At 36.6% G+C, this 25929-nt stretch overlaps 1 protein-coding gene across 1 annotated transcript in view; it reads right to left on the bottom strand.

Annotated features, from left to right (window-relative positions):
• Positions 1–1065: 1065 nt before the first annotated feature.
• GYS2 (glycogen synthase 2) overlaps positions 1066–25929 on the bottom strand; it is a 61491-nt gene continuing 36627 nt past the window's right edge. The window contains exons 9-16 of the mRNA XM_020994427.2: positions 22359–22418; positions 21382–21460; positions 18422–18535; positions 16347–16473; positions 11047–11142; positions 9017–9180; positions 4526–4603; positions 1066–1432 (exon numbers count right to left, since the gene is read on the bottom strand). Coding sequence (XP_020850086.1) covers positions 1217–1432; positions 4526–4603; positions 9017–9180; positions 11047–11142; positions 16347–16473; positions 18422–18535; positions 21382–21460; positions 22359–22418 — 934 coding nt within the window. The 3' untranslated portion in view covers positions 1066–1216. The remainder of the gene's footprint in view (positions 1433–4525; positions 4604–9016; positions 9181–11046; positions 11143–16346; positions 16474–18421; positions 18536–21381; positions 21461–22358; positions 22419–25929) is intronic.

Here is a 25929-nt window from a genome sequence, read left to right as displayed (position 1 = left end):
AGAGTGCTTGACATATGTATAGTAGGTGGTTTAGCCATGGCAATGACCATAGTGGTGACAGCCACAGTTCTATCCTGTCTCCATCCCAGCCTGGGGCTGTGGGAATGATGGAACACAAGGAAGAACCAATGATGGCAGCAGGGTGAGGGGGGCACTCTATCATAAATCTGTCTGACAGATGATAAAGCACACACTGAAGGAGACTTCACCTCTTCAACAATGAGGTTCGTGGTGGGCAAAGGAATGTGCCCATGGCTTTGCCATTTATCTTACTGTTATGTCTTCCACACTCCCAGGTATTACCATCCCATTTTCTGTTTCACTCTCCAGACTTCCACTCTCCAGCTTTACCATCCATTCTGCTGCCTAGCTGCCCCCCTGAAAATTAATTCTTCAGGACCAAAGATGGCTATTTCCTTGTAGATTATGAGCCTCTGAGTCATACCAGCTAAAAAGAGAGAGTCTTTTCTTATGTAGGGAATGACAACCTTCATATATACCCTAAGAAGAGTCCAAGTTCCTTGAGAACAACATTTTTGTATTTATGTCCCCAGTGTCTAACCCAGTACCTGGCATCTAGTAGGTACAATAAATGCTCACTGATTGGTTCACTCAACTGGCTATTTTCAAACCATAAGTGTTGGTGCATGCACTACTAGAGTCTGAATTCTTTGGGAAAAAAATGCTTTGAGCTGTCAGGAAGGCAATCACTGTGTCTTTATATTTAGCACATTATAGATGACACTTGGTTATTTTTCCCAAAAATAAAAAAAAATTAAAAGAAAATTTCTTAATGTAAAAAAAAGTATATTTTAATATTGTCAGCCTTTCCTGATGGAATGTTTTCTTTTCCAATTTTTTTAGTTTACTAGCTAATCATATTTGGGTAGAGAAATTAGGGGAAATACCTAAATAAATGAAATCCAAATAAATAAAACAATGATTTTACTTACTGGGTTTCATTCTGAAGATGGTAGAAATAAATTGCCTCATTTTTTTTTTATCTCTTCTGACTTTTTCAGTAGTGACTAGTTTTCCATTATCACCAATTACAAGAAGAAAAGACACTTTCTCTAAAGTTTATTTTATTTCTATAAAGAATTTTTTCCTTATGTTAGCTTAGGTTCCTTAATATGTAGTAATCCCTAATGACTGTGTTCTGAAGTTACTGTTTTACAGAGGGTAAATATCCACGAGAAGGCAATAGTACAGAAACTCAATTCTTGTGTTCACCATGTTGCTTTTTCTTTTCATGAGGGATTTGACCCAGGGAAAAGGGAGACTTAATATTCATCCGGTCCTTTTCAGCTTCTTCGTCTTCATCATATCTCTCATCCTCATCTTCTACATCACTATTAGGAGGACTGGAATGCTGAGAGCTTGTAGGTGATGGTGGCACTGATGAAGGCCTTGGAAATTTAAAACCTTTTGTCTGCCAGAAACAAACATTATAATGACTGGTTACTCTTAATTACACAAAAAATTGGGCTGTATTTCACTTAGCAAAAGTCTACTTAGTAGAATTCTCCCATACGCAGATTTAGTAAAGCATATGCCAATATATTTTGCATTGTCTGCCCAGGTACCATTGATCTGCAGTTTGTTCTGACTTTAGCAGCTGATCAATAGAGTAATCAACAACTTAAAAGGCCCAGTGACTAGTACAGTAGAAAGAGTTCTAGATTTAGAGTTGGAGAACCTATCTTCAAATATCAGCTCAGTTGCCTACTTAACCTAAATAAAACCAAATAAGTTCATCTGTAAAAGGAGAGGATTGGATTAGACAGCCTCTAAGATCCCTTCCTGCTCTAAATCTATGAACTTCTGTTGATCACTTCAAATTTTCTTCTGCTGATAGATCCTCTTTGTAATGTGTTAGTTATTAGGTCAGGAAAATTTTGTACATAGGAGGTTGGCAGACCTGCAGGTGACAACAATACCTTTTAAAATTAGAAGGCAAAACTAGGGATGGCCTGAATCCACTTACCTCTTTTGGCAAAAGTATCTCTGTTTAACCCTTTTTAAAAAGAACTGTCCTTCCACTTCCCCTGCCCCCTTTGCCTTTGGAGTAAGTGGGGGGTAGGGTGGAGAAACACCTGTTACATCAGTTGTGGCTGTGCTGAAGAATGGGGTATACCTACCATGGATGCTTAAACATTAAATCCCCCAGGTTCAGTAATTATTTTTATTGAAATAAGGGTTACTGTGGTTTCATTTTTAATATATCTAGGTCTTTTAAATAAGCATCCAATCAAAATGGAGATTATTTGCCTTTTTGAATAGCTTCTTAATGAAGTTTTGTGAGAAAACAAAGTTGTTATTCAGTCATTTCAATTGTGTCTGATTCTTTGTGACCCCAGATTTGGGTAGGAGGGTTTTGTTTTGTTTTTGTTTTTGTTTTTTGGCTAGGCAATGTGGTTAAGTGACTTGCCCAGGGTCACACAACTATTAAATGTTATGTGTCTGAGGACAAATTTGAACTCAGGTCCTCCTGAATCCAAGGCTAGTGCTCTATCCACTGTGCCATCTAGCTGCCCCTTGGGGTATTTTTTTTTTGGTGAAGACACTAGAGTAGTTTGCCATTTCCTTCTCTAGTTCATTTTACAGATGAAGAAACTGTGGCAATCAGTGTCAAGTGACTTGCCCAGGGTCACACACAGCTAGTAAATGTTTGCAGTCAGATTTTAACTCAGGAAATGAGTTTTCCTGATTCCAGGCCCAGCACTCTAGCTTCCAACTAGCTCACCCCAGACAACTAAGTACATACAGACTATACTGATAAAAGCAAAAATAATTCTTTAAATGAATTTTTGGAATCTTTTAAGTGATTATTATTTTCCTCCCTTCTTCCAAAAAAATTTGAGGTGGCAGAGTAATTTTTTTTAATGTTGGGGTCAAAGTCTGCCCTCTGATCCCCACTTCGGCTTTCTTTGGGAATATATCCCCTATTATAATGGAATTTAATGGGAAACATGCTTCCATATTCAAATACTATGTGCTGCTTGTCTGGGGAAATGTTTTTAAATGGTATGAAAGAACTGGACTATGGAGCCTACTGTACAATAGAAATTTCAAAGCTCTGTCACTCTGACCCTGAAATCTGTTATTGAGCCATAAACACAGCAAGTGAGGCTGAGTCATGTTATACCCACCAAGGGCTACAGAGTTAGTCCCTTGAGGAAAGAAATGTATGCCATCTGCTGCACAGTTGTACAACTACAGGCATCAGCAAATGCCCCAAGGTGAGCTGCGGCAGTCAGATTGAGTTTTGCAATATGTAAAGCCTAGCAGCAAGGCTGAGAACAGAGCAGGAGGAAGCAAAAAGGAGGGGGAACAGTGGCAGGTGGGAGGTGATAAGAAGTGGAGAGAAATAACTAGGTGTGGGCCCAGATAAAGGGGTCTTGGAGCACTTGGAGCAAGCCTAGGATCTTCCCCTGGCTGGAGCCCCACCCAAAACAGTAATGTAAGCCACAACCACTGTCCAAGCCTCCTGGAAAGAGATGCCAACTGGGGGGAAATTTCTTGATTCTATATGGGCTCAGATGTGAGTCCTTTATGTGTGCATTAATCTGTTCATGAAATTTTTATGTTTTGCACATTTAGAACCTGAGATTTTATAAAAATGGAACTTTTTGCTAATTTTTTCTTTTTTTTTCTTTTAAAATTATTTATTTTTAACATTCTTTTAAAAAATATTTGAATTCCAAATTCTCTCCCTCCCTCTTCCTGGCCCACGGAGAAGGCAAGCAATACAATATCATTCATATATGTGAAATCATGCAGTACATATTTCCTCATTAGCCATGTCTCAAAAAAGCTAGAAAAATAAAGAAAACAAGAAAAATATACTTTAATTTGCACCCAGAATTCTTCGGTTCTCTCTCTGGAAGTAGACAGCATTTTTTTTTCATCACAAATCCTTTGGACTTGTCTTGGACTATTTATTGTAGAGGGGAGGGAGCTAACCAGCCTTCAGCTACATTGGCCCCTAGATTCCAATGATGGACTTGTTCTGATTCCCAGCAAATTTACCTTCAACCAGTCCTGCCCTGTCTATTCCTACCAGAGACCAATCACAGGTAACATTTTAGTTCTTCTCTACCTGGAGCAGACATACTGGAGGTTTCAAACACAAGGTTTTCCCCAGCTTGTTCAGAGAAAATGTACTAGGTGAGGGACATTAATCAGCATTCTCTCCTCCTTTATTCTAGTCTCTTATAAAGGAGCATCCTTTCGCCTTACCAAGGCCAAATACTCTACTCCTACCCTTGATTCCATCCAGTTCCATTTTCTTGCCCACATAGTCGTCCGTCTTAATATTCATTCTTTTCCTATCTGCTTTGATTTGAATGTGGAAAAATGTTGTGTATTGATTTCGTCAGTAACTAAATGCTACTAATAGAGTTTCCTGTGAAAAAGAAGTTTACATGTATGTAAAAGTATATATAAATAAATATATAAATATTATATATAAATAATTTTAACAATATGTAATAAATTATATACATATAAAATTTTTTCTTACCGTTGGTGGTGCAGATTCAGCATGAAATTTATCTGGAAAAGCTCTGCTTAGTGTCAGGTGTCTGGCATGCATATAGTACTATAGTAGAAAAACAATTTTACATGTTTTTTAAAAATATGTAATTTTATACTTTCTTCATAGGTTTCTGAGTTTTGAAACATTTTCTAAATAAACATTTCATTCTTCTCTCACACCTATGATACTTGTGGCACTGCAAACAGTACAAATTTGCTCAGTTGCTGCCTTCCTTAAACCAGCAAAGGCAGTATCACTCCGTTCTATCTAAAAAAAAAATGCAAGATCTGAGTTGCCCACCAGATGGCTCTCTTCCTGGGCCAAGAGTCCAAGCTTTTGTCAGTCTTTCTGGCACATCAGTCTTCATAAAAGCCTAAGTTATTACCCTGCTTAGCCAGCCTCCTCCATGGCATCAAGCAGTAGTACTGGCCAGTTTCAGAATTTAGTTATTGGATGAAGTAGTGTATCATTCAAAATGTAAAACCATGTAATCTATGCTCCATACTAGGAATTTCATAACTTTTTCAACCCTCTTACTTCTTGGTTTTCAGTCAACTTTCCTGTACCTCCATTTAACATAAAAGGAAAGAAATTCTAGCATTTACCATGCATATACACATAAGAAATAGAAGGGATTAATTAGTTTTAATAGTATGACATAGTTATTTACCCTAATTCTTCATACTCCTTGAAAAACTTCTCATACCCCCTGGTAGTATACATACCCCAAGTTGAGAACCATGGTCTAAAATAATGTCTATAGCTCTTATCTCATTCCTGGACTCATTTCTGTTGGTTCACACCTCCATCCACATCTGCCAGACTTAGATTTATTTATCATATCGTAATCATAGAATTTATTTAATGAAAAAAGAAAAGGAAATAGATCACATTCTCCTTCATGGAACCATTCATCTGTGGCTATCTAATAAACCTTGTCCCATTTATCCTACCAGATTTTTAGGAGTGATTGGAGAAATTTCTGAATCACATATATCTTGTAAAGGAATAAAGAAAAGGGTATGTATTTGTATGTCTAGGAACAGTCTTTCTTCTCAGCCCTCCATCCCAATTGAACTTAATTTCTGGGAATTTCAGTGTTCAAGATCTTCTCTTATCATAGTAACTCCTTTCCCCCCCTGCTCCAAGGCCATAACCTTCACAGAGCTTATCTCTGACAGTCTCATTCACTAACCAATATAGTGATTGGTAGATCACAATCTGGTCTACTTATGAAAGCCCTGTAGTCCCAATGCAAAAGTTTTGTTTCCAAAGTTAGAGGAAAGAAAAAGCAGCAGCCCAACCTGTATGCCAATAGATAGATCTTGTGACCCTCTATCCTATCGTGTGGCTTTCTCTTTATTGCAGCTATGTGTTCCCTTAAACTCCCAGGGAGGGACAATGGACGATCTCCCTCCTGTGTATTCCAAGATCATCATAAATCAACTTTGCCAGTCTTCACCCAAGGCTCAGAGAAAGATAAATCAAACAGATAGAAGTCAAGGCATGTGCACAAGTTACAAAATACAGAAGAAAAAAATGAGAGGAACTGCTATCCTCGACCTGATTTTGACCAGTTCAATGCCAAATGGAGAGAAGTTACAAGTGAAAGGAACCTTGGAAGAGAGTGTCTACTAAGTCTTATCATGATAAAAAGATTAGTCTAGTATGCGTTTCAAATGTTGGGAAAGCCATTTTCAAAGTGTTCAGAAAAAGGAAAGATCCAATGTCCTAAATTTCTGCAGAAGTCACTCTAAGAGCAAAAAGGGGGAGCTATTTAAATCAATCAATCAACAAGCATTTATTAAATGCTATGCCAGCTGCTGGGGCTGCAAAAAGAAAAATTAAAGAGTCCCTGCTCTCAGGGTACTGAAGACTGATGTGGCTCAGTAGGGATCTCATTTATCAGCTCAAAATTTTAAAAAGCCTTTTTGGAAGATAGAAGCAAAGGCAGGTGACAGAAAAAGACCGACAAAGAGTAGTATCGTCCTCTGTAAGTGTAATGGCAGGGTTACCAAAGTGCCCACAAAGAGCTAAAACTGGCAGTGTATGCTAAAGATAGCAAAAAGGAATTTTTTAAGGTTATGTTGGAGGCCAGAGAAAGATCCCAAAAGGGACAGGGCAACTACTCAGGATAGAGCAAAATAAGTGAGATGTGAAGGTAGAACTACTCAACTCTTATTTTGCTTCTGTTTTCTCCGTAAAGGGATACTTGAAGGAAGCTATCACAATTTCCCCATCTTCTTTTCTCTAGGATAAACATCCCCAATTCTTTTAACATGGTATAGACTAAAGGCTTTCCACCATCTTGGTTGCCCTTCTTTAAATGCTCTCTTGTTTATCATTGTCTTTCCTAAATTGAAACATCCAGAACTGTATGTGATACCCCAGTTACAGACTGACTAGGGTAGAGTATAGTGTGACCATCAGCTACTTATTCCTGGAAAAGATGCTTTCCTTAATGTGAGATTGCGTTAAGCTTTGATGGCTGTGTTACACTATTGACTTGTACTGAGAAACCTGTTATGCTACTTACTGGACATCTTCACCTGAATGACATGTAAGCATCTCATTTCAACACGTTCAAAACATAACATTTTATGTTTCTGTTTAAACCTATCTCCTCTAAAAATTTCCTGTTTCTGTCGATGACACCACCATACTTAAAGTTGTCCAGGTTGGAATCTTAAGCATCATCCCTAACACTTTGTTCTCCCTCAAACCTCATATGTAATCAGTTGCCAAGTCTATTTATATTTATATTTACTCTTCAATATCTAATTTGTGTTCTAATCTATTCCTTCCTTTATACTAACACAGCCTCTATCCTAGTTCAGGTCCCCATCACCTCTCATGTGGACTATTGTAATTACAATCCTCATTGATCTCCCTCTCCCCAATCTCCAACCTCTCTAATCCATTCTGCAAACAGCTATCACATTGATTTTTTTTTTTAGGCAATTGAGGTTAAGTGACTTGCCCAGGGATAAGTGTCAAGTGTTTGGTCTAAGGCCGAATTTGAATTCTGGTCCTCCTGACTTCAGGGTCGGTGCTCTATCCACCGTGTCACCTACCTGCCCCTAACATTGATATTTTTAAAAGACAAATCTGACCAGGTCACCTCTGATCCCATTCAAAAAACTTCAATGATTCTGTATTGCTACCTGAGTCTAAAAGAAAAATTGTCAAATTTTAAAAAAAATGACTGGAAAATTACCAAAAAAATTAGGAAGGGCTTAAAGAAAAATTATCAAAAAACTACTACATTCAATATTATTCCAAGAAAAATGAATACTTAAAGAATGAATATTTACCAAAAAAAGTCCAACTTTATTTTTAAGAGAGAAATATACCAAATAATTCAAACTCAGAAGGAACATTGAGAAAGCCACAAATGAATTCCAAAAGAAAAAAAAAAAGACCCCATGCATCTGGACAAATGAGGCATTGTTATATAAAATTTGGAAACCACTGACCTAAGTTTTGACCACTTTTATGCATTGTTCAGGTAGACCAAAGAGAGAGGTCATGAGAGTTGAGGAATTAAGATGCCAGAGTGTTCAAAAGAAGGCAGTGAGCAGGGGTCAGAGTAGAAAAAAATACTATGAGCCAAGTACTGAATTTAATTGGGAGGAGAGAGACTTACTGACACCTGGAGGTCCAGAAATGACAGCAACAAAGATCTGGGCAGAATGGAGTGAGTTTTAAAAGAAATGAAGTGTCTGCTTAGTTATGCTGACAAAGGAAGAGACTGAAAGTGGCAATGGAGAAGAAGGAGTACCCAAACTCACTCTTGGGAACCTATGTGTCAGGACATCTGAGAAATGGAGCAGAATCCTTAGAGAGGGTGCCAAGTAATAGTTAGTCTTCAGGGAAAAGCTAGGTTTCAGAGAAAGACAGAATGAATGTGAAAAGAAGAAATCTAGAGTGAAGGTGAGTTTATTAACAATAAAGGAGGATTCCAGTGGAAAGGAAGGGCAGAGAAGGATGTGAACTAAGGAAAATTATGACAGGGTTAGCTGTGCAGTAAGGATGGCAGCCAGCATTTGCCTCCTTCGCCACCGTCAGTGCAGATTCCTAACAGACCCACGCTGATCCCAGGTTCATTTTTTTTAGTGAGGTAATTGGGGATGAGGGACTTGCCTACAGTCACACAGCTAGTGAGTGTTATGTGTCTGAGGTTAGATTTGAACTCAGGTCCTCCTGACTCCAGGGCCGATGCTATATCCACTCTGCCACCTAGCTGACCCTCCCACGTTCATTCTTGACATCTCATGAGGCACAGGTCACCTGACAAGGTGGCACAATGGGGACAGTGTGGCCTAACATGGAGGTAGAACTTAGGACTCTGACAGGTGGTAACTTAGGGACCAGGTGAGAGAGTGGGTTGGTCAGGAGGCTGTCCCTGCACCATTTCTGTGCCTAGGGAAAGGCCCTGACAGCCTAAATCTAGGTCAAACTCTAATGTTCACTTACCCTGCCTAAGTATTTCCAGTCCAGCAGGTCAGAGAGTCTTTCAGTTCTGTTCCTCTGGATAATTCTCTGGCGACGAGACTGTTTGCAGAATCCATAGAGAAACTGAGTCAGCTGATTACAGGACTCATCTGGTGAGCAGAACCTTCTATCAACAATGTAAATACCTGAAGGGCATAGAGGCCAAAACACTCGTAAAATTTCATATTTTTGTGACAGAAGTTTTCTTTCTGCTTTCCTTCCTACTGTCCTTTTTCCTTCTTCCCCTTATGTCCTTTTATATTATTCTCTTCTTTCCTTCTTCCCTTAGATTACCACCTGTTTTCCTCCTTGCCTATAACCTACCCCTTTCCCCATGATCCTTTACTTTCTGTGTGACCTCCTTCTAACTAGCTACACTTGGTTAAAAGTAAAGGGTGGGAGTCTTGGAATACCACACTAGTTGGACAGAATATGTGTGACAATAGTATTACAGTCAGAAAATGTTAAAGGAAAAAGCCATACACATGGCTTTTTATGGTCAGACCTGAATGTCATTTTCTAGCTTTATTTCTAGGTCATTTAGATGTGGCCTGGTTTTTGTTTGTTTTGTTTTGCTTTTGTTTTTGCATACATTGCTTTTATTCTTTTTTTTAAAAAATCATTTTGACATGATATCATACCAAGAGTATTTCTACTGGTGGTGAGTTAATACAATTCTTGTACCTCATCTCACAGCATCTTCTGATGTTAAGAGAAACATGTAACCAAAGCTGCATAATTGTACAGTTGTCATTAAGGTCTATTTCCCTGTTGGTGGGGTGCCCATTTGATGGATAAACACATTTGAATAATACATAGATGATCATAATAGAGTAATACTGGTAACCCAATTTAATGTGAGCTAACAAGAAGGTAAACTGGTCTTGTTTAGATTATTCTTTAGAGCAGGAGTTCTTAATTTGGAGTCCATGAACTTGGGTTCAAAAATGTTTTGATTAATATTTTAATATAAATGGTTTCCTTGGCAATCTCATGTATTCTATTTTATACATTTAAAAACACTACTCTAAGAAAAGGCGGCATGTCATAGGCTTCACTAATCTACTGAAAGGTCCCATGATACACAAAAGGTTAAGAATCTCTGCCTTAGAGACTCCCTCCTGGGGAAAAAGAAAAAAGAAAAAGAAAAGGTCTACAAGCCTCATAGGAAATCTATTTAAAGGCCAAATCATGGGTAAAGTCAGTTTTGGTTTTGGGGGTTTTTTTAGGTAGAAATAGTACATGCTTATCAATTTACTCACCCCCACATTTTGGTTATTGTAATACTTATCCTGGACAGTAGAGGGCAAAATAGATACACAGAAAGCAAAGGAACTGATACATGAACCAAAGGACCATAGGATTTCGAGCTAGAAGGTACCTCAGAGATCATCTAGTCTTCTCCTTTTTACTGAGAAGACTAAGTCCCAGGAAGGCTCATTGTTTCCCTGAAGCTTACAGAGACAAGAAGTTGCAGCACCTGATTCCAAACCATATCCTCTGGCTCCAAATTTAATAATCTTTGTACTACATTGCTCTGCCTATCCTAGTGATAATGACCTGTTTGGGATATTGGGACCTATCATTAAGGTTTATAACCTTATCTTATCTATAGCCACAGATCTGAATCTAACTTTCATTGAAACCAAGAAAATAAATATTAATTAAATACATTGTTAGTTCTATAGAATCAGATATAAGACAAACCAGACCAGCCTTATGGACTGTGTATATGCATATGTGGAGAGATAGGCAGAGAGAGACAGAGACAGAAAGAGACAAAGAAAGAGACAGAGAGATTGAGAGAGATGATGGAGATGCATAGATAGATGATAGATATGAATATATGGATAAGTGGATGGAAAGACAGACAGACAGATAGATAGATAGATAGATAGATAGATAGATAGATAGATAGATAGATAGATAGATAATCTCATCACATATATGTATGTGTGTACATACATTTAATCCATCTTGTTCCAGGTTTAGGTGAATGATAAAAATCTTACCGTAAGCAGCTGGGTCAGTTATGTGTTCTTGCATGAAACAACCAAAGCCAGAGAGGTTTGTTGTCACACTAGGAATGCCCATCACAGTGCATTCAGCTGTCAATAGGCAGGGAGAAAGATTCTACTTTATACTCAGAACACAATTATCTTGTGGAGAAAATAGGCCATAGTTTCCATCTATTCTAGTGACAAAAAATTTCTGGTCCAGGTAGGAAAGGTGGTTGACATTTTCCTTCACCTAGAATATATTTGCTTACTTATACCATATAGAGCCCTTATCCTAAATTTGTGAAGTAGGCAAAATATATGTTTAACATTCCCTGTTTCTGTCCCTTGCTGCCACCCTTTCCCACTCCATAGGCACCAATGGACTCAAATTTTTTCCCTTTTCTCTCAATTCAAAGCCAGAAAAAAAGTTTAATGTTTTTTGCACTTAAACTGTAAAATATTCATAAGACTTAAAGTGTTACCCTATCTCTGAAAAATAAAATTCGTATTTTCATAGAAATCAAAGTTTTAACCCAAAGCAATGAAACAATTTTCATCTTTACCATCGAAGCAGATTGTAGAAAGCCTCAGCTTGTTTGGTAATTCTGAATTTCAGTTGAGCCCAGAATATATAGAATAGTAGTATAAAGAATAGAGTGAAGCTGTTAAGTTTGGTAAAATGTAAGATGGCATTTTTTCTTTGATCTTGGTTAATTATATTTAGATAGAAAATCAGTGCAGCACAATGCAATTTATATACTATCTCTGAAACAGATCTTCATTTATTTGTATGACAGCAAAACAAAATTAAGGCAACTAGGTAGTGCAGTGTAAAGAGCCAGCCCTAGAGTCAAGAAGAACTGAGTTCAAATTTGATCACAGACATTTATTAGCTGTGTGACCCTGGCAAGTCACTAAACCCTGTTTGCCTTAGTTTCTCACCTGTAAAATGAGCTGGAGAAGGAAATGGCAAACAACTCCAGTATCTTTGCCAAGAAAACCTCAGATGGGGTCACAGAAAATTGGACAGGACTGACACAACTCAACAACCAAACAGAGTTGTTGAACAATTTTTTTTGTACTAGTTGGAGGTATGTCTTGAAGTCTTAAGAATTTAGGAACTATTCGTGTGATAGGCTCATAGAAAATATACATTTCAAGTAAGGCAGGGGTCATAATGGTTCCCTGGCTTATAAGAATTTAAATTTCTTAGGGTCTTAGGTTTTCAGGAAAATGTACTTCCATTCAGATTTTTTTAAAAAAGAGTGTAGGTGGTTGAGTTTTAGGTACTAAGATTAGTTAATTAATGTTTCTGACTTTCCTGGGAGAGATTACACAGCACAGTTATCAATACATTAGGGATTTTGAAACATATAGCTACCTTGTAAAAGAAAAAAATGTGATCAATACAATTCAATACCATTTATTAATTATGTATAGTAGAAATACTGTAAAGCTCCAGGAATTAGCCAGAGGGCAAATGACAATATACTGTTTAATTTGGGGGTAGAATTAAGTGAGAGAGGAAAAAGGTTACCTTTCTATTACCTCTAAACTAAAAACACTTAGCTCTTTATGTTTTCTCTCAGTATAGATGTATGTGTGTGTGTAAATGTACATATATATATATACATATACATACCAACACATATACATATATACATACATGGTCTACAAAATATTAAATGATACAGTCATTAAAATCAGGCTTTTGTTTTTATTATATATTCCTAAGCATAACACAGAATAAGGCTAAGACAGCCTACATGTGCAAAATACATGATAATAAAATTGTTTAAATATATGTCCACATTCATACGCTCAGGCCATAAGAATATATTATTTAAAGGATAGCTTCTGGTCAGTTACATTTTTCCTTCATATTCAGTGGTTGATCTTGAGATATATTAGGGATACTATGATAAACGAAAAAGCAGAATACATTAGCAGATATGTTAACATAAATTAAAGGGGAATTAAGGTATTACAAACTTCTTTAAGAGATTTATGTGGAGTATTCAATAGTGAGTATCATGGCCAATATGAACTATTCAAAAATGAAACTAAACTCATTGAAGCTTAACTAACTAATTGATGTGAATAGCACTCTACCTTCTTTTGGAGACAGAAAGTCAATTGAATAGGCTATTGTGTCCTACCTATCAGTAATCCTCTTTACTCTCTTCTCTCCTCATTTGTCCCTGAAGAACCTAGAGTTTTTGGGGTTTTTTAAATGCTGGTTAACTTGATTCTTAGAAGAAACCTAAACAGTGAGATTATATTCTGCGTCCATTTATATAGGCCAATAGTTTACTCTTTCTATTGCAAAAATCCAGAAGGGCCTTTCACTCTGTATTTTATACTTCTTTGGACACTAGTATTCACTTTTTACTACAATTGAGTTTCTGAAGATTTTTAAAGTTCTTCATTGTTGTAGTCAAACCTATGATCCATAGTCCTCCAACCTCTGCCTTCCCTTTATCTGGGTCATTGTGTTGTTATTGTTTAGTCATTTCAGTCACGTCTGATTCTTCATTGGACTTTTCTTGGCAAAGGTACTAGAGAGGTTTGCCATTTCCATTCCCAGCTCATTTTACAGATGAGGAAACTGGAGCAAAGTGGGTTAAGTGACTTGCTCAGGGTCACACAGCTAGTAAGTGTCTGAAGCCAGATTTGAATTCAGGAAAATGAGTCTTCCTGACTCCAGGCCTGGCACTCTATCCACTGTACTGATGGGGTGCTGGGGTGCTTGTACTCGGACCCCACTTCTAAGATCATATTTCTCCCTAACTTCAGAAACACTATCCCTGACAGTTTCTCTCCAGCCCAAAGACCCTGTCTCTGGCAGTGACTCGTGAGCGGGCCCAGTGTGGTAGACTATCTCTACCTGTTACAAGAACAAGCTGACCTCTGTCGAATTTCCCTTGTACTATCTTGTATCAACAGAACTATCAAGTACTGATGCCCACAGTTACTGTATATAACCTAGAGGTCAAGCTATAGATGTCAGCTCCCAAAACTATCTTGTTACAGACATAATAGACATACCCTTTAGGAACCCTCTCTTTCCCCCTACTTGCCACATAACTCACCACTTTTCCTCTATAAGTTTTAGCACCATTCCTGTTAGGTTGCAAGTTCCCTAAGGAGGTCTGCCCACCATAACAGAATTCCTTAAGGACCTCTTCCCACTGTGTATTGTAACAATTAATCTTTGCCACCTTGACTCAAAAAATGCTTGAGTCTGTGAATTTATTTCAGACGACTTCATCCTATACTCGGGTCCTTGAGGGGTTGAAATCTCTCGGATCTCAGCAGTGCCATCTAGCTACCCTAATTTGCCTTAGATAGGTCTAGAATTAATAATTTCACAAGGATTATTGTATCATAAAGACACAATAGTTCTTTTGCCATTGATTTTGAAACTGATTATTTTTTCTGAAACTTCTTCCTTTAAAATAAATGAAATTATTTCTAAACAAGTAAAAAGGTACATTTCTTGTTAACTGTCAGACAAAAAAGTCAATATTTTCTTTGCTTTAGATATGAAAGTAAATTTTTTGTCTTTCAATTAGGCATCACAGATCCAGCTAAAAACTGATCCATCTTGGTGAAAAGGTATTAGTGGTGGGGGTCCATGAAAAACCAATGAGGTAATGGCACTGAGAATAAACTGTAGAAAAGTGTGGTGTCGTGCTGCTATGTTACCCTTAAAAGTATATACTCTGGAAGTGATTTTAAGGAGCAACGTAAAAAATTGTTTACTATTTTTTTTTAATCACTATCTTTTTTTTTTAGATGAGAATACCGAGAGGCTGAAAAGGATGTGTGCATATATCTGCATGTAGAAAAAGGGTTCTCAACCTGTGATCCATAAACTTTAAAAAAAAAACATTTTGAGCTGTATTTCAATATAATTGGTTTCCTTAGTAATCCTATGTGTTTTACTTTATGTTTTTAAAAACATTATTTTGAAAAGGGGTCCAAAGGCTTCTCTAGACTGCAAAAGGGATGCATGATCCACAAAAAAAGCTAAGACGCCCTAATATAGAGGAAGCTAGGTATAACAATGGATAAGGGGGATACACTTAGATTAAGGAATTCCTAGGTTGAAATCCTGCCTCAGACTCTTAATAGCTTTGTGACCCTGTATTTCTCTCTGCCTGTTCCTTCATCTTAAAGGTAATAATTAAAGTTTTTACTTTGGGGGCATTGTTGTGAGGATTAAAAGGTAATGCATGTAAAGTACTCTGTAAATCTTAAAGCACTATATAAATGTGAGTTATTATTATTATTATTATTTATAGTCAATGTCCCATTGTTCATAGTAATGGATGAGAATAGAAATGCACAAAATGATACATTGCTTTTATCATGGTTTTCTAGAATTGCTTTACTATTTTTTAATTGCATTGGACTTAAAGTCAACTTTCAGTTTGTTTGTGGGTTTAGACAAGAGAACAGGACTGACATGGAATTGAGGGCAGAGGGAAAAAGACAGGTCTATCCCAGAGGTAAGGACCAGAACAAAATATGAATTTATGAGGAAGCATGTGTATACATTTCTAAAGTTGGGGGGGTGTGTGTTTATGGAAACTGAGAATTTCTACTGGCCAGCATATATTCATCTTCAGTGTCCTGTTATGTAATATATATATATATATATATATATATAAGATTAGATTAGATTAGATTAGGTAATATAGTTATCCCTTCCACAGCATGACTTTCACCATCACGGTTTCCTATGTATAGTGGGTTGATATAAGAAACTAAATGTTTTTTGGGAGGAGTTTTGAGGAAACTGCAGATGACACATGAAGGCCAGCAGACAACAGAGAAAAAGTTAAAAAACTCAGAAATGCATAAAATATGTGTATAGTATTATATAATATCAACATGTTTTATCTTTTAATACCATAATAATTCAGACTTCTTCTCTTGTATGAAGGGAAGGGAAAAAAATTTTACATGGATTTTCCAGATCTCAGGGCACCATATGCATGTACTCCACAATGTGGAAGGGATAACTGTATTTATTATTTTATGCATTTCTATTCTTATCCATTACTACGAACAATGGGACATTGACTGTAAGTCATCCTTTGCAACAGAGATTTTAAAGATAGGTAAGAATGGGGAAAAAAGTAGTTAAGGAAAGTCAACTGACATCTAACTCATCTGACGGTATATGCTCTCAACACACACCCACTTGCATATGCAGGTACGTGCACACACACACACATGCACAAGTGTATACACACACACACACACACACACACACACACACAATCTTTATACATGATACTAACCTGGAGTATAACCCCAGGGTTCATAGTATGATGGAAATACTCCAAGATGACAGCCTCTGACGAACTCTTCATAATCCATAGGTAATAATGGACTGGTTGAGGAAAGGAATTCTGGATGTAAAATCACCTAGTTAAGCAAAACTCACATGAGAAAAAAAGGAAAGGAGGAAAACAAAGCTTAAAGGTATCTATCTCATTGCCTTTATGATCAAATACAGTATCTAAAATTCTTTCTTTAACTTTTGGAGGGATTTTTTGTGTGTATGTGTGTATGTTTTGTTTTGTTTTGGTTTTTTTTTACAGCAAGGCTTCCTCTTATCTTTTTAGCCTTGTTATTTACTATTTCCCTTCTTGTCTTCAGTAATTCTGCCAATCTGGCCTTCCAGCTGTTCCTTATATGTGGCATTCCATTTCAATGCACTCCCTCCTCACCTGGGCCTTTTAGAATGCTTTGTTTTCTTTAAAACTCAGCTTAAGGGCCATCTTGTACATGATCCTAATCCATTTAGCATTATGTTCATATTGCATATATTTTGTACATATTCACATTATATGTACATGTCGTCTCCTTTGTTAGAACATACACTCCTTGAGGGCAAGTGCTGTTTCATTTTTGTCTTTGTATCTCCAGCACCAAACAGTGCCTAGGACATAATAGTCCTTTAATAAATACTTATTATAGATTATCTTAATTCAGTAGTATTCATTTTTATAGAAGGTGTAAAAGACTAAATTAATTGGAATTTGCTCCCAATAGGGCTCTAGATCATTATCAGCGCAAATTGATTGACATAAAATAAGAACCAACAGAAACTTTTACTAAGGTTCAGACAGGGCTATTTGTGAACTTTTAAAAAGTATTCCATTTAATTCAGCAGACTCTAAACATCTATTATGTTTATGGCATTATGCTGGGTTCCAAATTAATAAACCATATAGCTTCCTTGTATTGATTATTTTGATTATTTCCAACTTTATCATATTTGTATCCCCAGCACTTAGCACTATGCCTGGTGTATAGGAGGTGCTTAATCAATGCTTATTGACTGACTGACTGACTGACTATTGTAGAGTTATCAGCTTTTTAGTATGACACTGTGATTGAAATTTAATTGTCAACCTGAAGTGTAAAAATTGTCTCTCCTGATAAAATGCTGGTCCTTGAGACTAATAACTTTTTCATCTTCTTTTTTGTGTTTCTAGTGCCTACCATAGTTCCTGGAATGTTGAAGGTGCTTAATAAATGCTTGTTAATTGGAAAAACAAACTGACCACTGAATATCTAGTTGGGGAAAGCTCATATTCCATCTACCAATATGGGAAAACTAGAACCACCCACATACAAAGCCAGTCCTGGTCTTCCAGCAAAACAAAAGGACAGCACAAATAGAAAAAAAAAAATAATAATATATCGAGTCTTTCAGGGATAGATCTTAGATCATAGAATCAAAGAGTAGTGAAAGAGACCTTAAGGATCATCTATTTCTCTATCTTAATTTTTAATATTGGAAAATTGAACTCCGAAGGTATTAAATGACTTGTCCAAAGTCATGTACCTAGTTAGTGGCCAAGCCAAGATATGAATCTGAGTATCTTGATGTCTAATCTAGTCTAGTCTAGTAGTTTGTTTGCAAATGAAGTCATAGGCCCCAGTCCAAAAAAGAAAACAAAATGATAGTAAAGCATGCTATGAGGATTTACTTAGTAAAACAATCTTTAGAGGATATGCCAGAGGGTTTGTCCAGATTTAATGCAATCTCTTGTACTTGACTTTTATCATAGAATGAGAACTTTTCAGAATTCTGATCTTTAAAACACTTTAAGTTCTGCAATAAAAGAATTAATAATGTTTATTATATTCTACTACCTCATGAGAAGCAGAACAGTACATTAATAAACAAAGGTTTTAACAAGTGAAAATTTTAAATTCAGTTTACAAACATCCCATTCTTCAAACAATCTGATAAAATGAGGTTATACTGTTACAACCTTAGCTTCTCATCTATGTCCTGTAGTAAAGATCTATAAATGGGAATTTAATTTTCTAAAATGTGAATCAGAACAATTAGCTCTACCTTGACTCTGTCTGTCCGGCTGTTGAAAAGTCCAATCCGCCGGATGGTACTGAGGATGGGATCAGTGGAATCATCAATCATGTTGTGAGTAGTCACTGGAGGCAAGCTTTGTCGCTAGAGGTGTAGGATGAAGAAAAAATTAAGTTTTAGAGATAATCTATGTGTGATTGGACTCAGCAATAGCTGATTGTCATCATTTCTTCATTATAATAACAGTATCCACTTATTAGCATGCCATGGTTTACAAAGTGCTTTCCTCATAACCAGGAAGGTTGTGTAAGTGTTCTCTCCATTGTGCAAATGAGCATTTTGAAGGTGAGCAGCGAAGGGATTTGATCAGTCACAGAGTTAGGTTTCACAGAGGAAATTTGAACTGAGGCCTTTTGATTAGAGGTCCCAACTTCACCCACTATACCATAACATTCTTCATGTCATGATCTTCTACATACGGAGGAGCCATGTTCTCCTTGGGATCTATATCCCAAACAAACCTATGGGGAACATAGCAGACTCTTATTGGAAGGAAACATTTGAAATGCTTCTGGATACAAAGGCTCATGAAAGAAATGAGAGGAGTGAGATTTCAACCAAAGAGAGAGGAAAATGGCCAGGGAGCCAGCAGGCTGCTGGGTCTGACATTTCACACCATTAAATAGAAGGCTTTCTGTTTTCCATGCTAGGATGCAATTGCTGCAGAAAGTTTCTTAGCTATAGTTCCCTTCCAAAATCTTGGATCCAGTGCTTTGATACAAGCCGTCCACGTCCTAGGACATCAGAGCTCAACCAGGAGTCAAGTTGCTAATAGCCTTTTGTTCTTTCCTAGGTTGCTTCCTTATGCTGACGTAGTGGCATTAAGTGCCAAAAGAGTGGGCTTACAGGTCTGTTTTTCCTGTTTTACCAGTTTAAATGCCTACGTTGATAGAAAAGTTGGTTGTGAGCAGTAGTTAAATAAGTGGTGAATCCCATCAGGTCCTAGAAACCAGAATGTGGACATGGGGTGCTGCATTATGGGGAGCTCATTAGAGGAGAGATAGATAGATAGATAGATAGATAGGTTAGATAGGCAGATACATAGGAAGGAAGGAAGAAAAAGGGGAGGGAGATGGGAAAGAAAGAAGGAAGGAGGGAAGAAGTGAAGGAAACATGAATTTATCAAGGCCCTACCTACTATGTGTCAGGCACTGTGCTAAGAGTTTTGCAAATATTGTCTCATTTAATCCTCACAACAACCCTAGGAGATTGATGCTATTATTATTTCCCATTTTATAGTTGAGGAAACTGAGGCAGGTAGAAGTTAAGTGATTTGCCCAGGGTCACACAGCTAATAAGTATGTGAAGTAAAATTTGAACTCAAATCTTCCTCACTCCAGGACCAGCACTCTACCAATAAGGTACCTAGCTACTTCTGGAAAGGAAGAAAATGGCCAGTGGGCTGGAAAGCATTAAAGAGGAACAAAATCCTCCAGTTCCATTAAGCAAGGGTGATGCCAAAGACATTCAACTTTGATCAGTCTCTAATGCCTGGAAAATAAAAGAATCAACTGAGAAAGAAACTCAGGAATGAAGACTGATGTGTATACATTGCATAAATAGGATGTGGGCAGCATTCAAGGACTAACACACATAATCCACCACCATGACTCTCTATATTTTCAAGAGCAGTATTGGAAAATTGCTTTTATTTTTGAGGTGGCAGACCTCAGTAATCCACCTGGAAGAACTGTTATTGGCATCATCATAGTTGTAAGACTTGAGTTCTTTGTAAATCTCTTCCTAAGATGTACCACTTTTCATACTCCAAAGCTCCTGGATTCAAGTGCTGGGAGTTACTAGCTCCCCTTACTCCCATATAGATTTCTTTGGTGTTCTCATGTAGCCGCCCTAGAGAGTAGTCTCAAGAACCTGTTTTTCCTATTCTATAAATTGATATGAGAAAACTTAAAATTCTCTTTAATTCCCTAAAAGTTTGGGAAATGAGTAGTGATAGATTTATTGCTTGGTTCTCATCTTTTGTTAGAGATCTTTTAGGCCATTGTAAATTGCTGTGCTATTAAATGATTAATCCTGACTGGCTATAGAGTTTCAGAGGAAAAACATAGGGTCTACTGGGCAGTGGGTGAATAGATGATGAATACTAACAGGCTCTAGGAATATGAATGTGACAATGAGACACTGTCTATGTATTGCCACAATTATGTAATGAGGAAACTGTCTATCTTGGTTATACAAAGGATTATACAAAGCATACTCCAAGGACTAGGCTTTCATTGGCCAATCTTCCACTATACAATTTCCCAGTTTGACACTATAGGCAATGAGTATAAGCTTTGTCTCTGCATTTGGCTGAAAAAACAAATAGGTGAAAACACATGAAATTTGTTTTTTGACTTGCAGCTGTAGTAGTGATGTTAAAAGCTATCATCTGTTGTGATTTTTTCTCTCTCTCTGGGATTTATTTGAAATCTAAAAATGTCCTGAAAGTCTTTTCTCAAAAGAGGGCATCGGATTATTTTTAGTTGTGTTGTCTTTTGGTATTTTTCAGCACTGCTTATCTTAGTCATATTGCTTGAAGATTCGCTTTATTATTACATATTAGCACATTTATCCCCCCTCTACAATTAATCCCACCACCACTAACCCCACACACATAGAGCAGCTGGCCACACTACAATTGAGCACACATACTTTTTTCATGATACCTTACATAAATTGCATCTTATACATTTACAAGGAGAAAAGGTTCACTGAAAAGATATGCATGAGTAGAGAAAAAACACATTTTAGTTGAATATGTTACAGCTGCCTTTCTCTCTTTAGGATGTGTGTGTGTGTGTGTGTGTGTGTGTGTGTGTGTGTGTGTGTGTATGTGTGTGTGTGTATAAATCAGGATTTTAAAATACCCATTTTCATTCTGGTTCAAATTATTGCACTGAAGCATGGAAAATTTTTTTCTTTTTTACCTGAGTGGAAAAGATGGCTCTTTTCATAATTGTCACATCATCTCGATCCAGGATCTTATTCAAATCCGGAATTTCTCCTCTTTAGAGAAAATATACAGAATAAAGCAAATTAAACTTAAAGCAATTCCCAATAAAGACTCAAAGCTTGTGAAAGGCATGGAGGAATTCCCTTTCAACAAAACTGCTTCCCATCTGCAGAGGATTCTAATCCACTTGACTATTTATGCAAGAGACATTTAAAATTAACTTTCAAAGAAGTTAATTTCACCCCTGAATGGGATTCAGTCATTACATTTGGTACACTTCACCAGAGTACCATTTACTGAAGCTCTATCTGCAGCATACAGAGTTTTCTATGGATATTCCTAATCTAAGTTGGACTGGTAGCAACGAATGATCCAGCCCACCCTACATCCACCAATATCCATTCAGACCACCACCATTACCACAAGTTAACTAAAAGAAAAGCTTCTCTGCATAGTTATTTACAAAGGTCTCAGACTACAACTCAGTCCACCTTGTAAACACCCTAACAAGCCAAAGATGACTCAGAATTTGATTACATAAGACTTCACATGTATAATGGGTATCATATTGCTTGCCTTCTCAACACATGGGTGGGGGTGACGGGGAAGACAGAGAGAGAGAGAGAGAGAGAGAGAGAGAGAGAGAGAGAGAGAGAGAGAGAGAGAGAGAGAGAGAGAATTTGGAACTCAAAATTTGAAAAAAATGAATATTTTTTTAAAAATAATTTGGTTGCATGTTTAAAGGTCATTCTCATTTAGGTATCGCAATAAAATTTATTCTGTTTGTATCAAATTATGGGATATATAGTATCCTGGCCTCCTGACCTAGTACATCTTTAGAAAAGTCTTCATACATAGTGTACATATAGTACTTATGTTATAATATATATTCTGAATTAAAATTGTTTTTAAAAACCTAAATATTTGAAATGATGTCTTCAAGGCACCTACCTTAGTAGTGCATCATAGAGTTTCTTTCCAAACTTTTCTTTCACTGAATTTGCAGTGTCCCTGTTTAAAATAAGATATTTTAGGATTAATTTTTGGTGCCATAGTTTGTCTTATTTAAAACTTTGGATGTTATGAAGAAAAGTCATTACTTTACTTCCTTTGAAAATGTGCTGGCAGCCTACCTATTGGGAAATAGCTAAATAAATTACAGCATATAAATTCAATAAAACATCATCATGACATAAGAAAGGATGAAATGGACAGTTTCAGAGGAAACTAAGAAGATCTCTATGAACTGATCCAGAGTGAAGTAGGTGGATCCAGGAAGTCCAAAGGAAGTAAAACAAATGCTTGGGGGAAAAAATAAGAATAAAATTTTTAAATGAAGAGGAAAAGAATTTGTACTGACAACTGAGCATTTAGACTAACTCTACATATTTTCTATAGTGCTTCCCCTCCTTCTCCTCCTCCTCATTATTATTATTATTTGCATCCCAGTCTAATCTCCAGCCTTCTGGTGGTACCACATCTAAACTATCTCAAACTGTTGAGAATTTAGCCTATGGTTTACATAAAATTTTAATTTTAACTTCTATCAACAAGTACAGGAATTCATATATATGTATATATATGCATACATACATATGTGTGTATGCACATATTAAAATGAGGACATAAAAATTAATAAGTGAAATGAAACAAAAAATAGATAGTAAATGATTATAGTTTGTATAGCTCCTTTAGTTGGTGATTCTTAATACCAATTCAAAAATGTATGTATTGACTTTTGCACACTAATACACCTACCATTTTTTGTTATTCCTTTTTTTAACTTTTTCTGTTAATTTAATATGGATATATTGCTGTTATTGTTGTCTTTAATTACATAATTGTAATGAGAGCATATTGGGGGTTTTTTTGGTTCCAGTTAATTTATTCAGCATCACTTCACATAGGTCTCACATTTTTAGAAATGTATCATATTTTGTTGCTTCTTAAAGGAACAATAACATCTCCTTGCATTCCTTTGTAATGCTTTTATTCAGTCATTCTCCAATCATTGGATATCTACTCTTTGCTATTACAAATGGTACTACTAAGAGTGGTTTTATGTAGATGGATTTTTTCCTTCCTGGCAACAAGTTCCTGGGGGATATAGTCTATTAGTATCTCGGGGTCAAAGGATTGTGAACATTTTTTGTGACATTAATTGTGTAATTCTATTTTGCTTTCTAAAAACATTGGATGATTTCTCAACAACAGAAAGAGTAGTGTGCCAGTTGTTACTATAGCTCTGCCAATTAAATTTTTTTAAACCATAATACTTTAAAAATATCTACTATATCCAATGCACCATATTTGGCACTGGGAATACAGTGACAGAAACAAAACAGTCCCTGCCCTCCAGGAGCTTGCATTCTATTGAAAGGTTGTGATATGTATAAAAATAAATGTAAAACATATCCAAGATAACAAAAAAAGTTTCAAGAGGGACATAGTACAACTTTGGAGATAGCACAACAAGAAGGATCACTTCTGCAAAGTCTCAGAAGCAGGAAATGGAAGTTCATGTATAGAATACAACTAGGACCTGATTGATATGACCTAGATAGTAACAAGGATGAGACTGGAAATAAAGTGGGTGAGAGGAGTTGGAGAGACAGATTATTGAGGTAATTAATGCCAAACTAAGTACAGTTTATTATTCAAGAGGAAATAGGGAGCCATTGAAGAATTTGAGTAGCCACATGATAAGGTCAGGTCTGTGTTTTTGAATATCAATTTGGCAATTGAATGGAGGATGGATTGGAAAGGGGAGACAATGGAGGCAAGGACGCTACTCTAGTAGTCCATGCAAGAGGTAATGAGAGCCTGAAGTAGGGTAGAAGCTGAAAAGTCTACCATTCTCATCCACTCACCCACCAACCTGGCTACAAGAGGGTAAAATACAATTTAGTTTTACTTTCAAGCTGTGGGCAACCACTACTTTGTGTCTTGAGAGGGAGGGAAGAGTCATGAACAGCTCCAAGGTCACTTAAACAGCAAATGGCACTGGCAAGCTATGGAAAGACAGACTAAGTTGTTATGTATGTTATGATGTTTGGTGGGGGGAGTACTTCCTCCATCTTCCCTCTATGGAGGAATAGTTTTCTTTTAGCTCTTTCCTTATTCGGGGGTGGAGTTTTCTTTTAAAACGCTTACTTCTCCCAAACAGTGGTTGCCCATACAGGTAGCAGTGAAGACCCTGTTCAGATTTTCCACTATAAATTTGTAGTGGGTAAAATTAGGAACTTGGAGTCAGTGGTCTCGAAGGTACCTTCCAGCTCTGACACTTAGGACTCTACAAAGACAAAGGAGACTCTTATCTTGTTCCAAGACTTTTCTTCCAAGACTATGGGGAGAGTAAGGTGGTTATACAGTTATGGAACCATGTAAATTCAAAGAGCATTTAGATGATCTAAATTGTTGTAAAATTTAATCTAAATGATCAGTTTCCCTGCATAACACTTTTTAATTTTTAGGGTTGTTGTGAGATCAAATGAAATAATATTTGTAAAATGCTTAACATAGTACCTAGCACATAGTAGGCTCCTAATAAATGCTTATTTCCTTCCTTCCTTTCAATGATTTTTAACAAATGTTTTATTTTCAAATAATAATGCTTTATTTTACATTTGAAGTTTTTTTTTGAAGTGTCTGTCCACAGCTTGAAAGTAAAACTAAATTATATTTTGCCCTCTTATGGCTAGTTTAATGGGTAGGTAGATGGAGAATGGTAGATTTGGGGGCCAAAACTGAACACTAGCCAGAGTTTATATACTGAATTTTAGTACAATGGATTGAACTGAAGGCCAACAGTTTCTCAAATGACATGGATGAATCTCAGGGAGCCAGAGACAAATATTCCAAAGTTTTCCAGTGGCAATCTGAGATGGAAGAGCAGGAATTGCCCAGATATTTTTTTTCCTGAGCTTATTTGTATATCAAAGATTTTATCTTCTTTCACTTTTTCCTATAGAAACACTCAGAGATGCTATGGAATATTAAACCATGTGTTTTTATCTTCAAAAAGTATACCTAGGTTAGCTGATTCTGGGGTGAGGCCTAGTTTTCCTTGCCTTAAATCATATTCTAGGTATTTTTCTTTTCTTTTCCTATGTTGGGTATGCATGCCTTTGTAGCTAAAATTGGGGCTCCTGGATGAGTCATTCTTAGCTACTTGGAAAATTCTTTTTATTTTTTAAATCAATTAAACTAGTTTAATAAAATTGTGCCTAGGGAGTTGAATTTGAGATTTTTCTCTTATGGCACAGGATGCATTTTATCCATCCAAAAGCTGAATTTAAACTTTGATGCTTTAGAGAAACAGTCATATACAGTTTCTTGAAAATGGTAGTTAGGCTTTTTGCTCCCATATTTTCCTCTTGATCTGATGACTCAAGTTATTTCTTTGAACTCTGTTTTCTAAGCTTATCATCTTTGCTTGTAAAGATTTCAAAATTTATTCTAGTTCAGATATCTTTTGTTCATGTTTGGTGGATTTGCCTTCCAAAATGGAAATTTCATTTCT

This window comes from Phascolarctos cinereus, unplaced genomic scaffold, assembly GCF_003287225.1.
Source record: "Phascolarctos cinereus isolate Bilbo 61053 unplaced genomic scaffold, phaCin_HiC Scaffold_1;HRSCAF=81, whole genome shotgun sequence".
Lineage (NCBI taxonomy): Eukaryota > Metazoa > Chordata > Mammalia > Diprotodontia > Phascolarctidae > Phascolarctos > Phascolarctos cinereus.
Note: the sequence above shows the minus strand (reverse complement) of the source record. Positions and strands in the feature narration are given on the sequence as shown.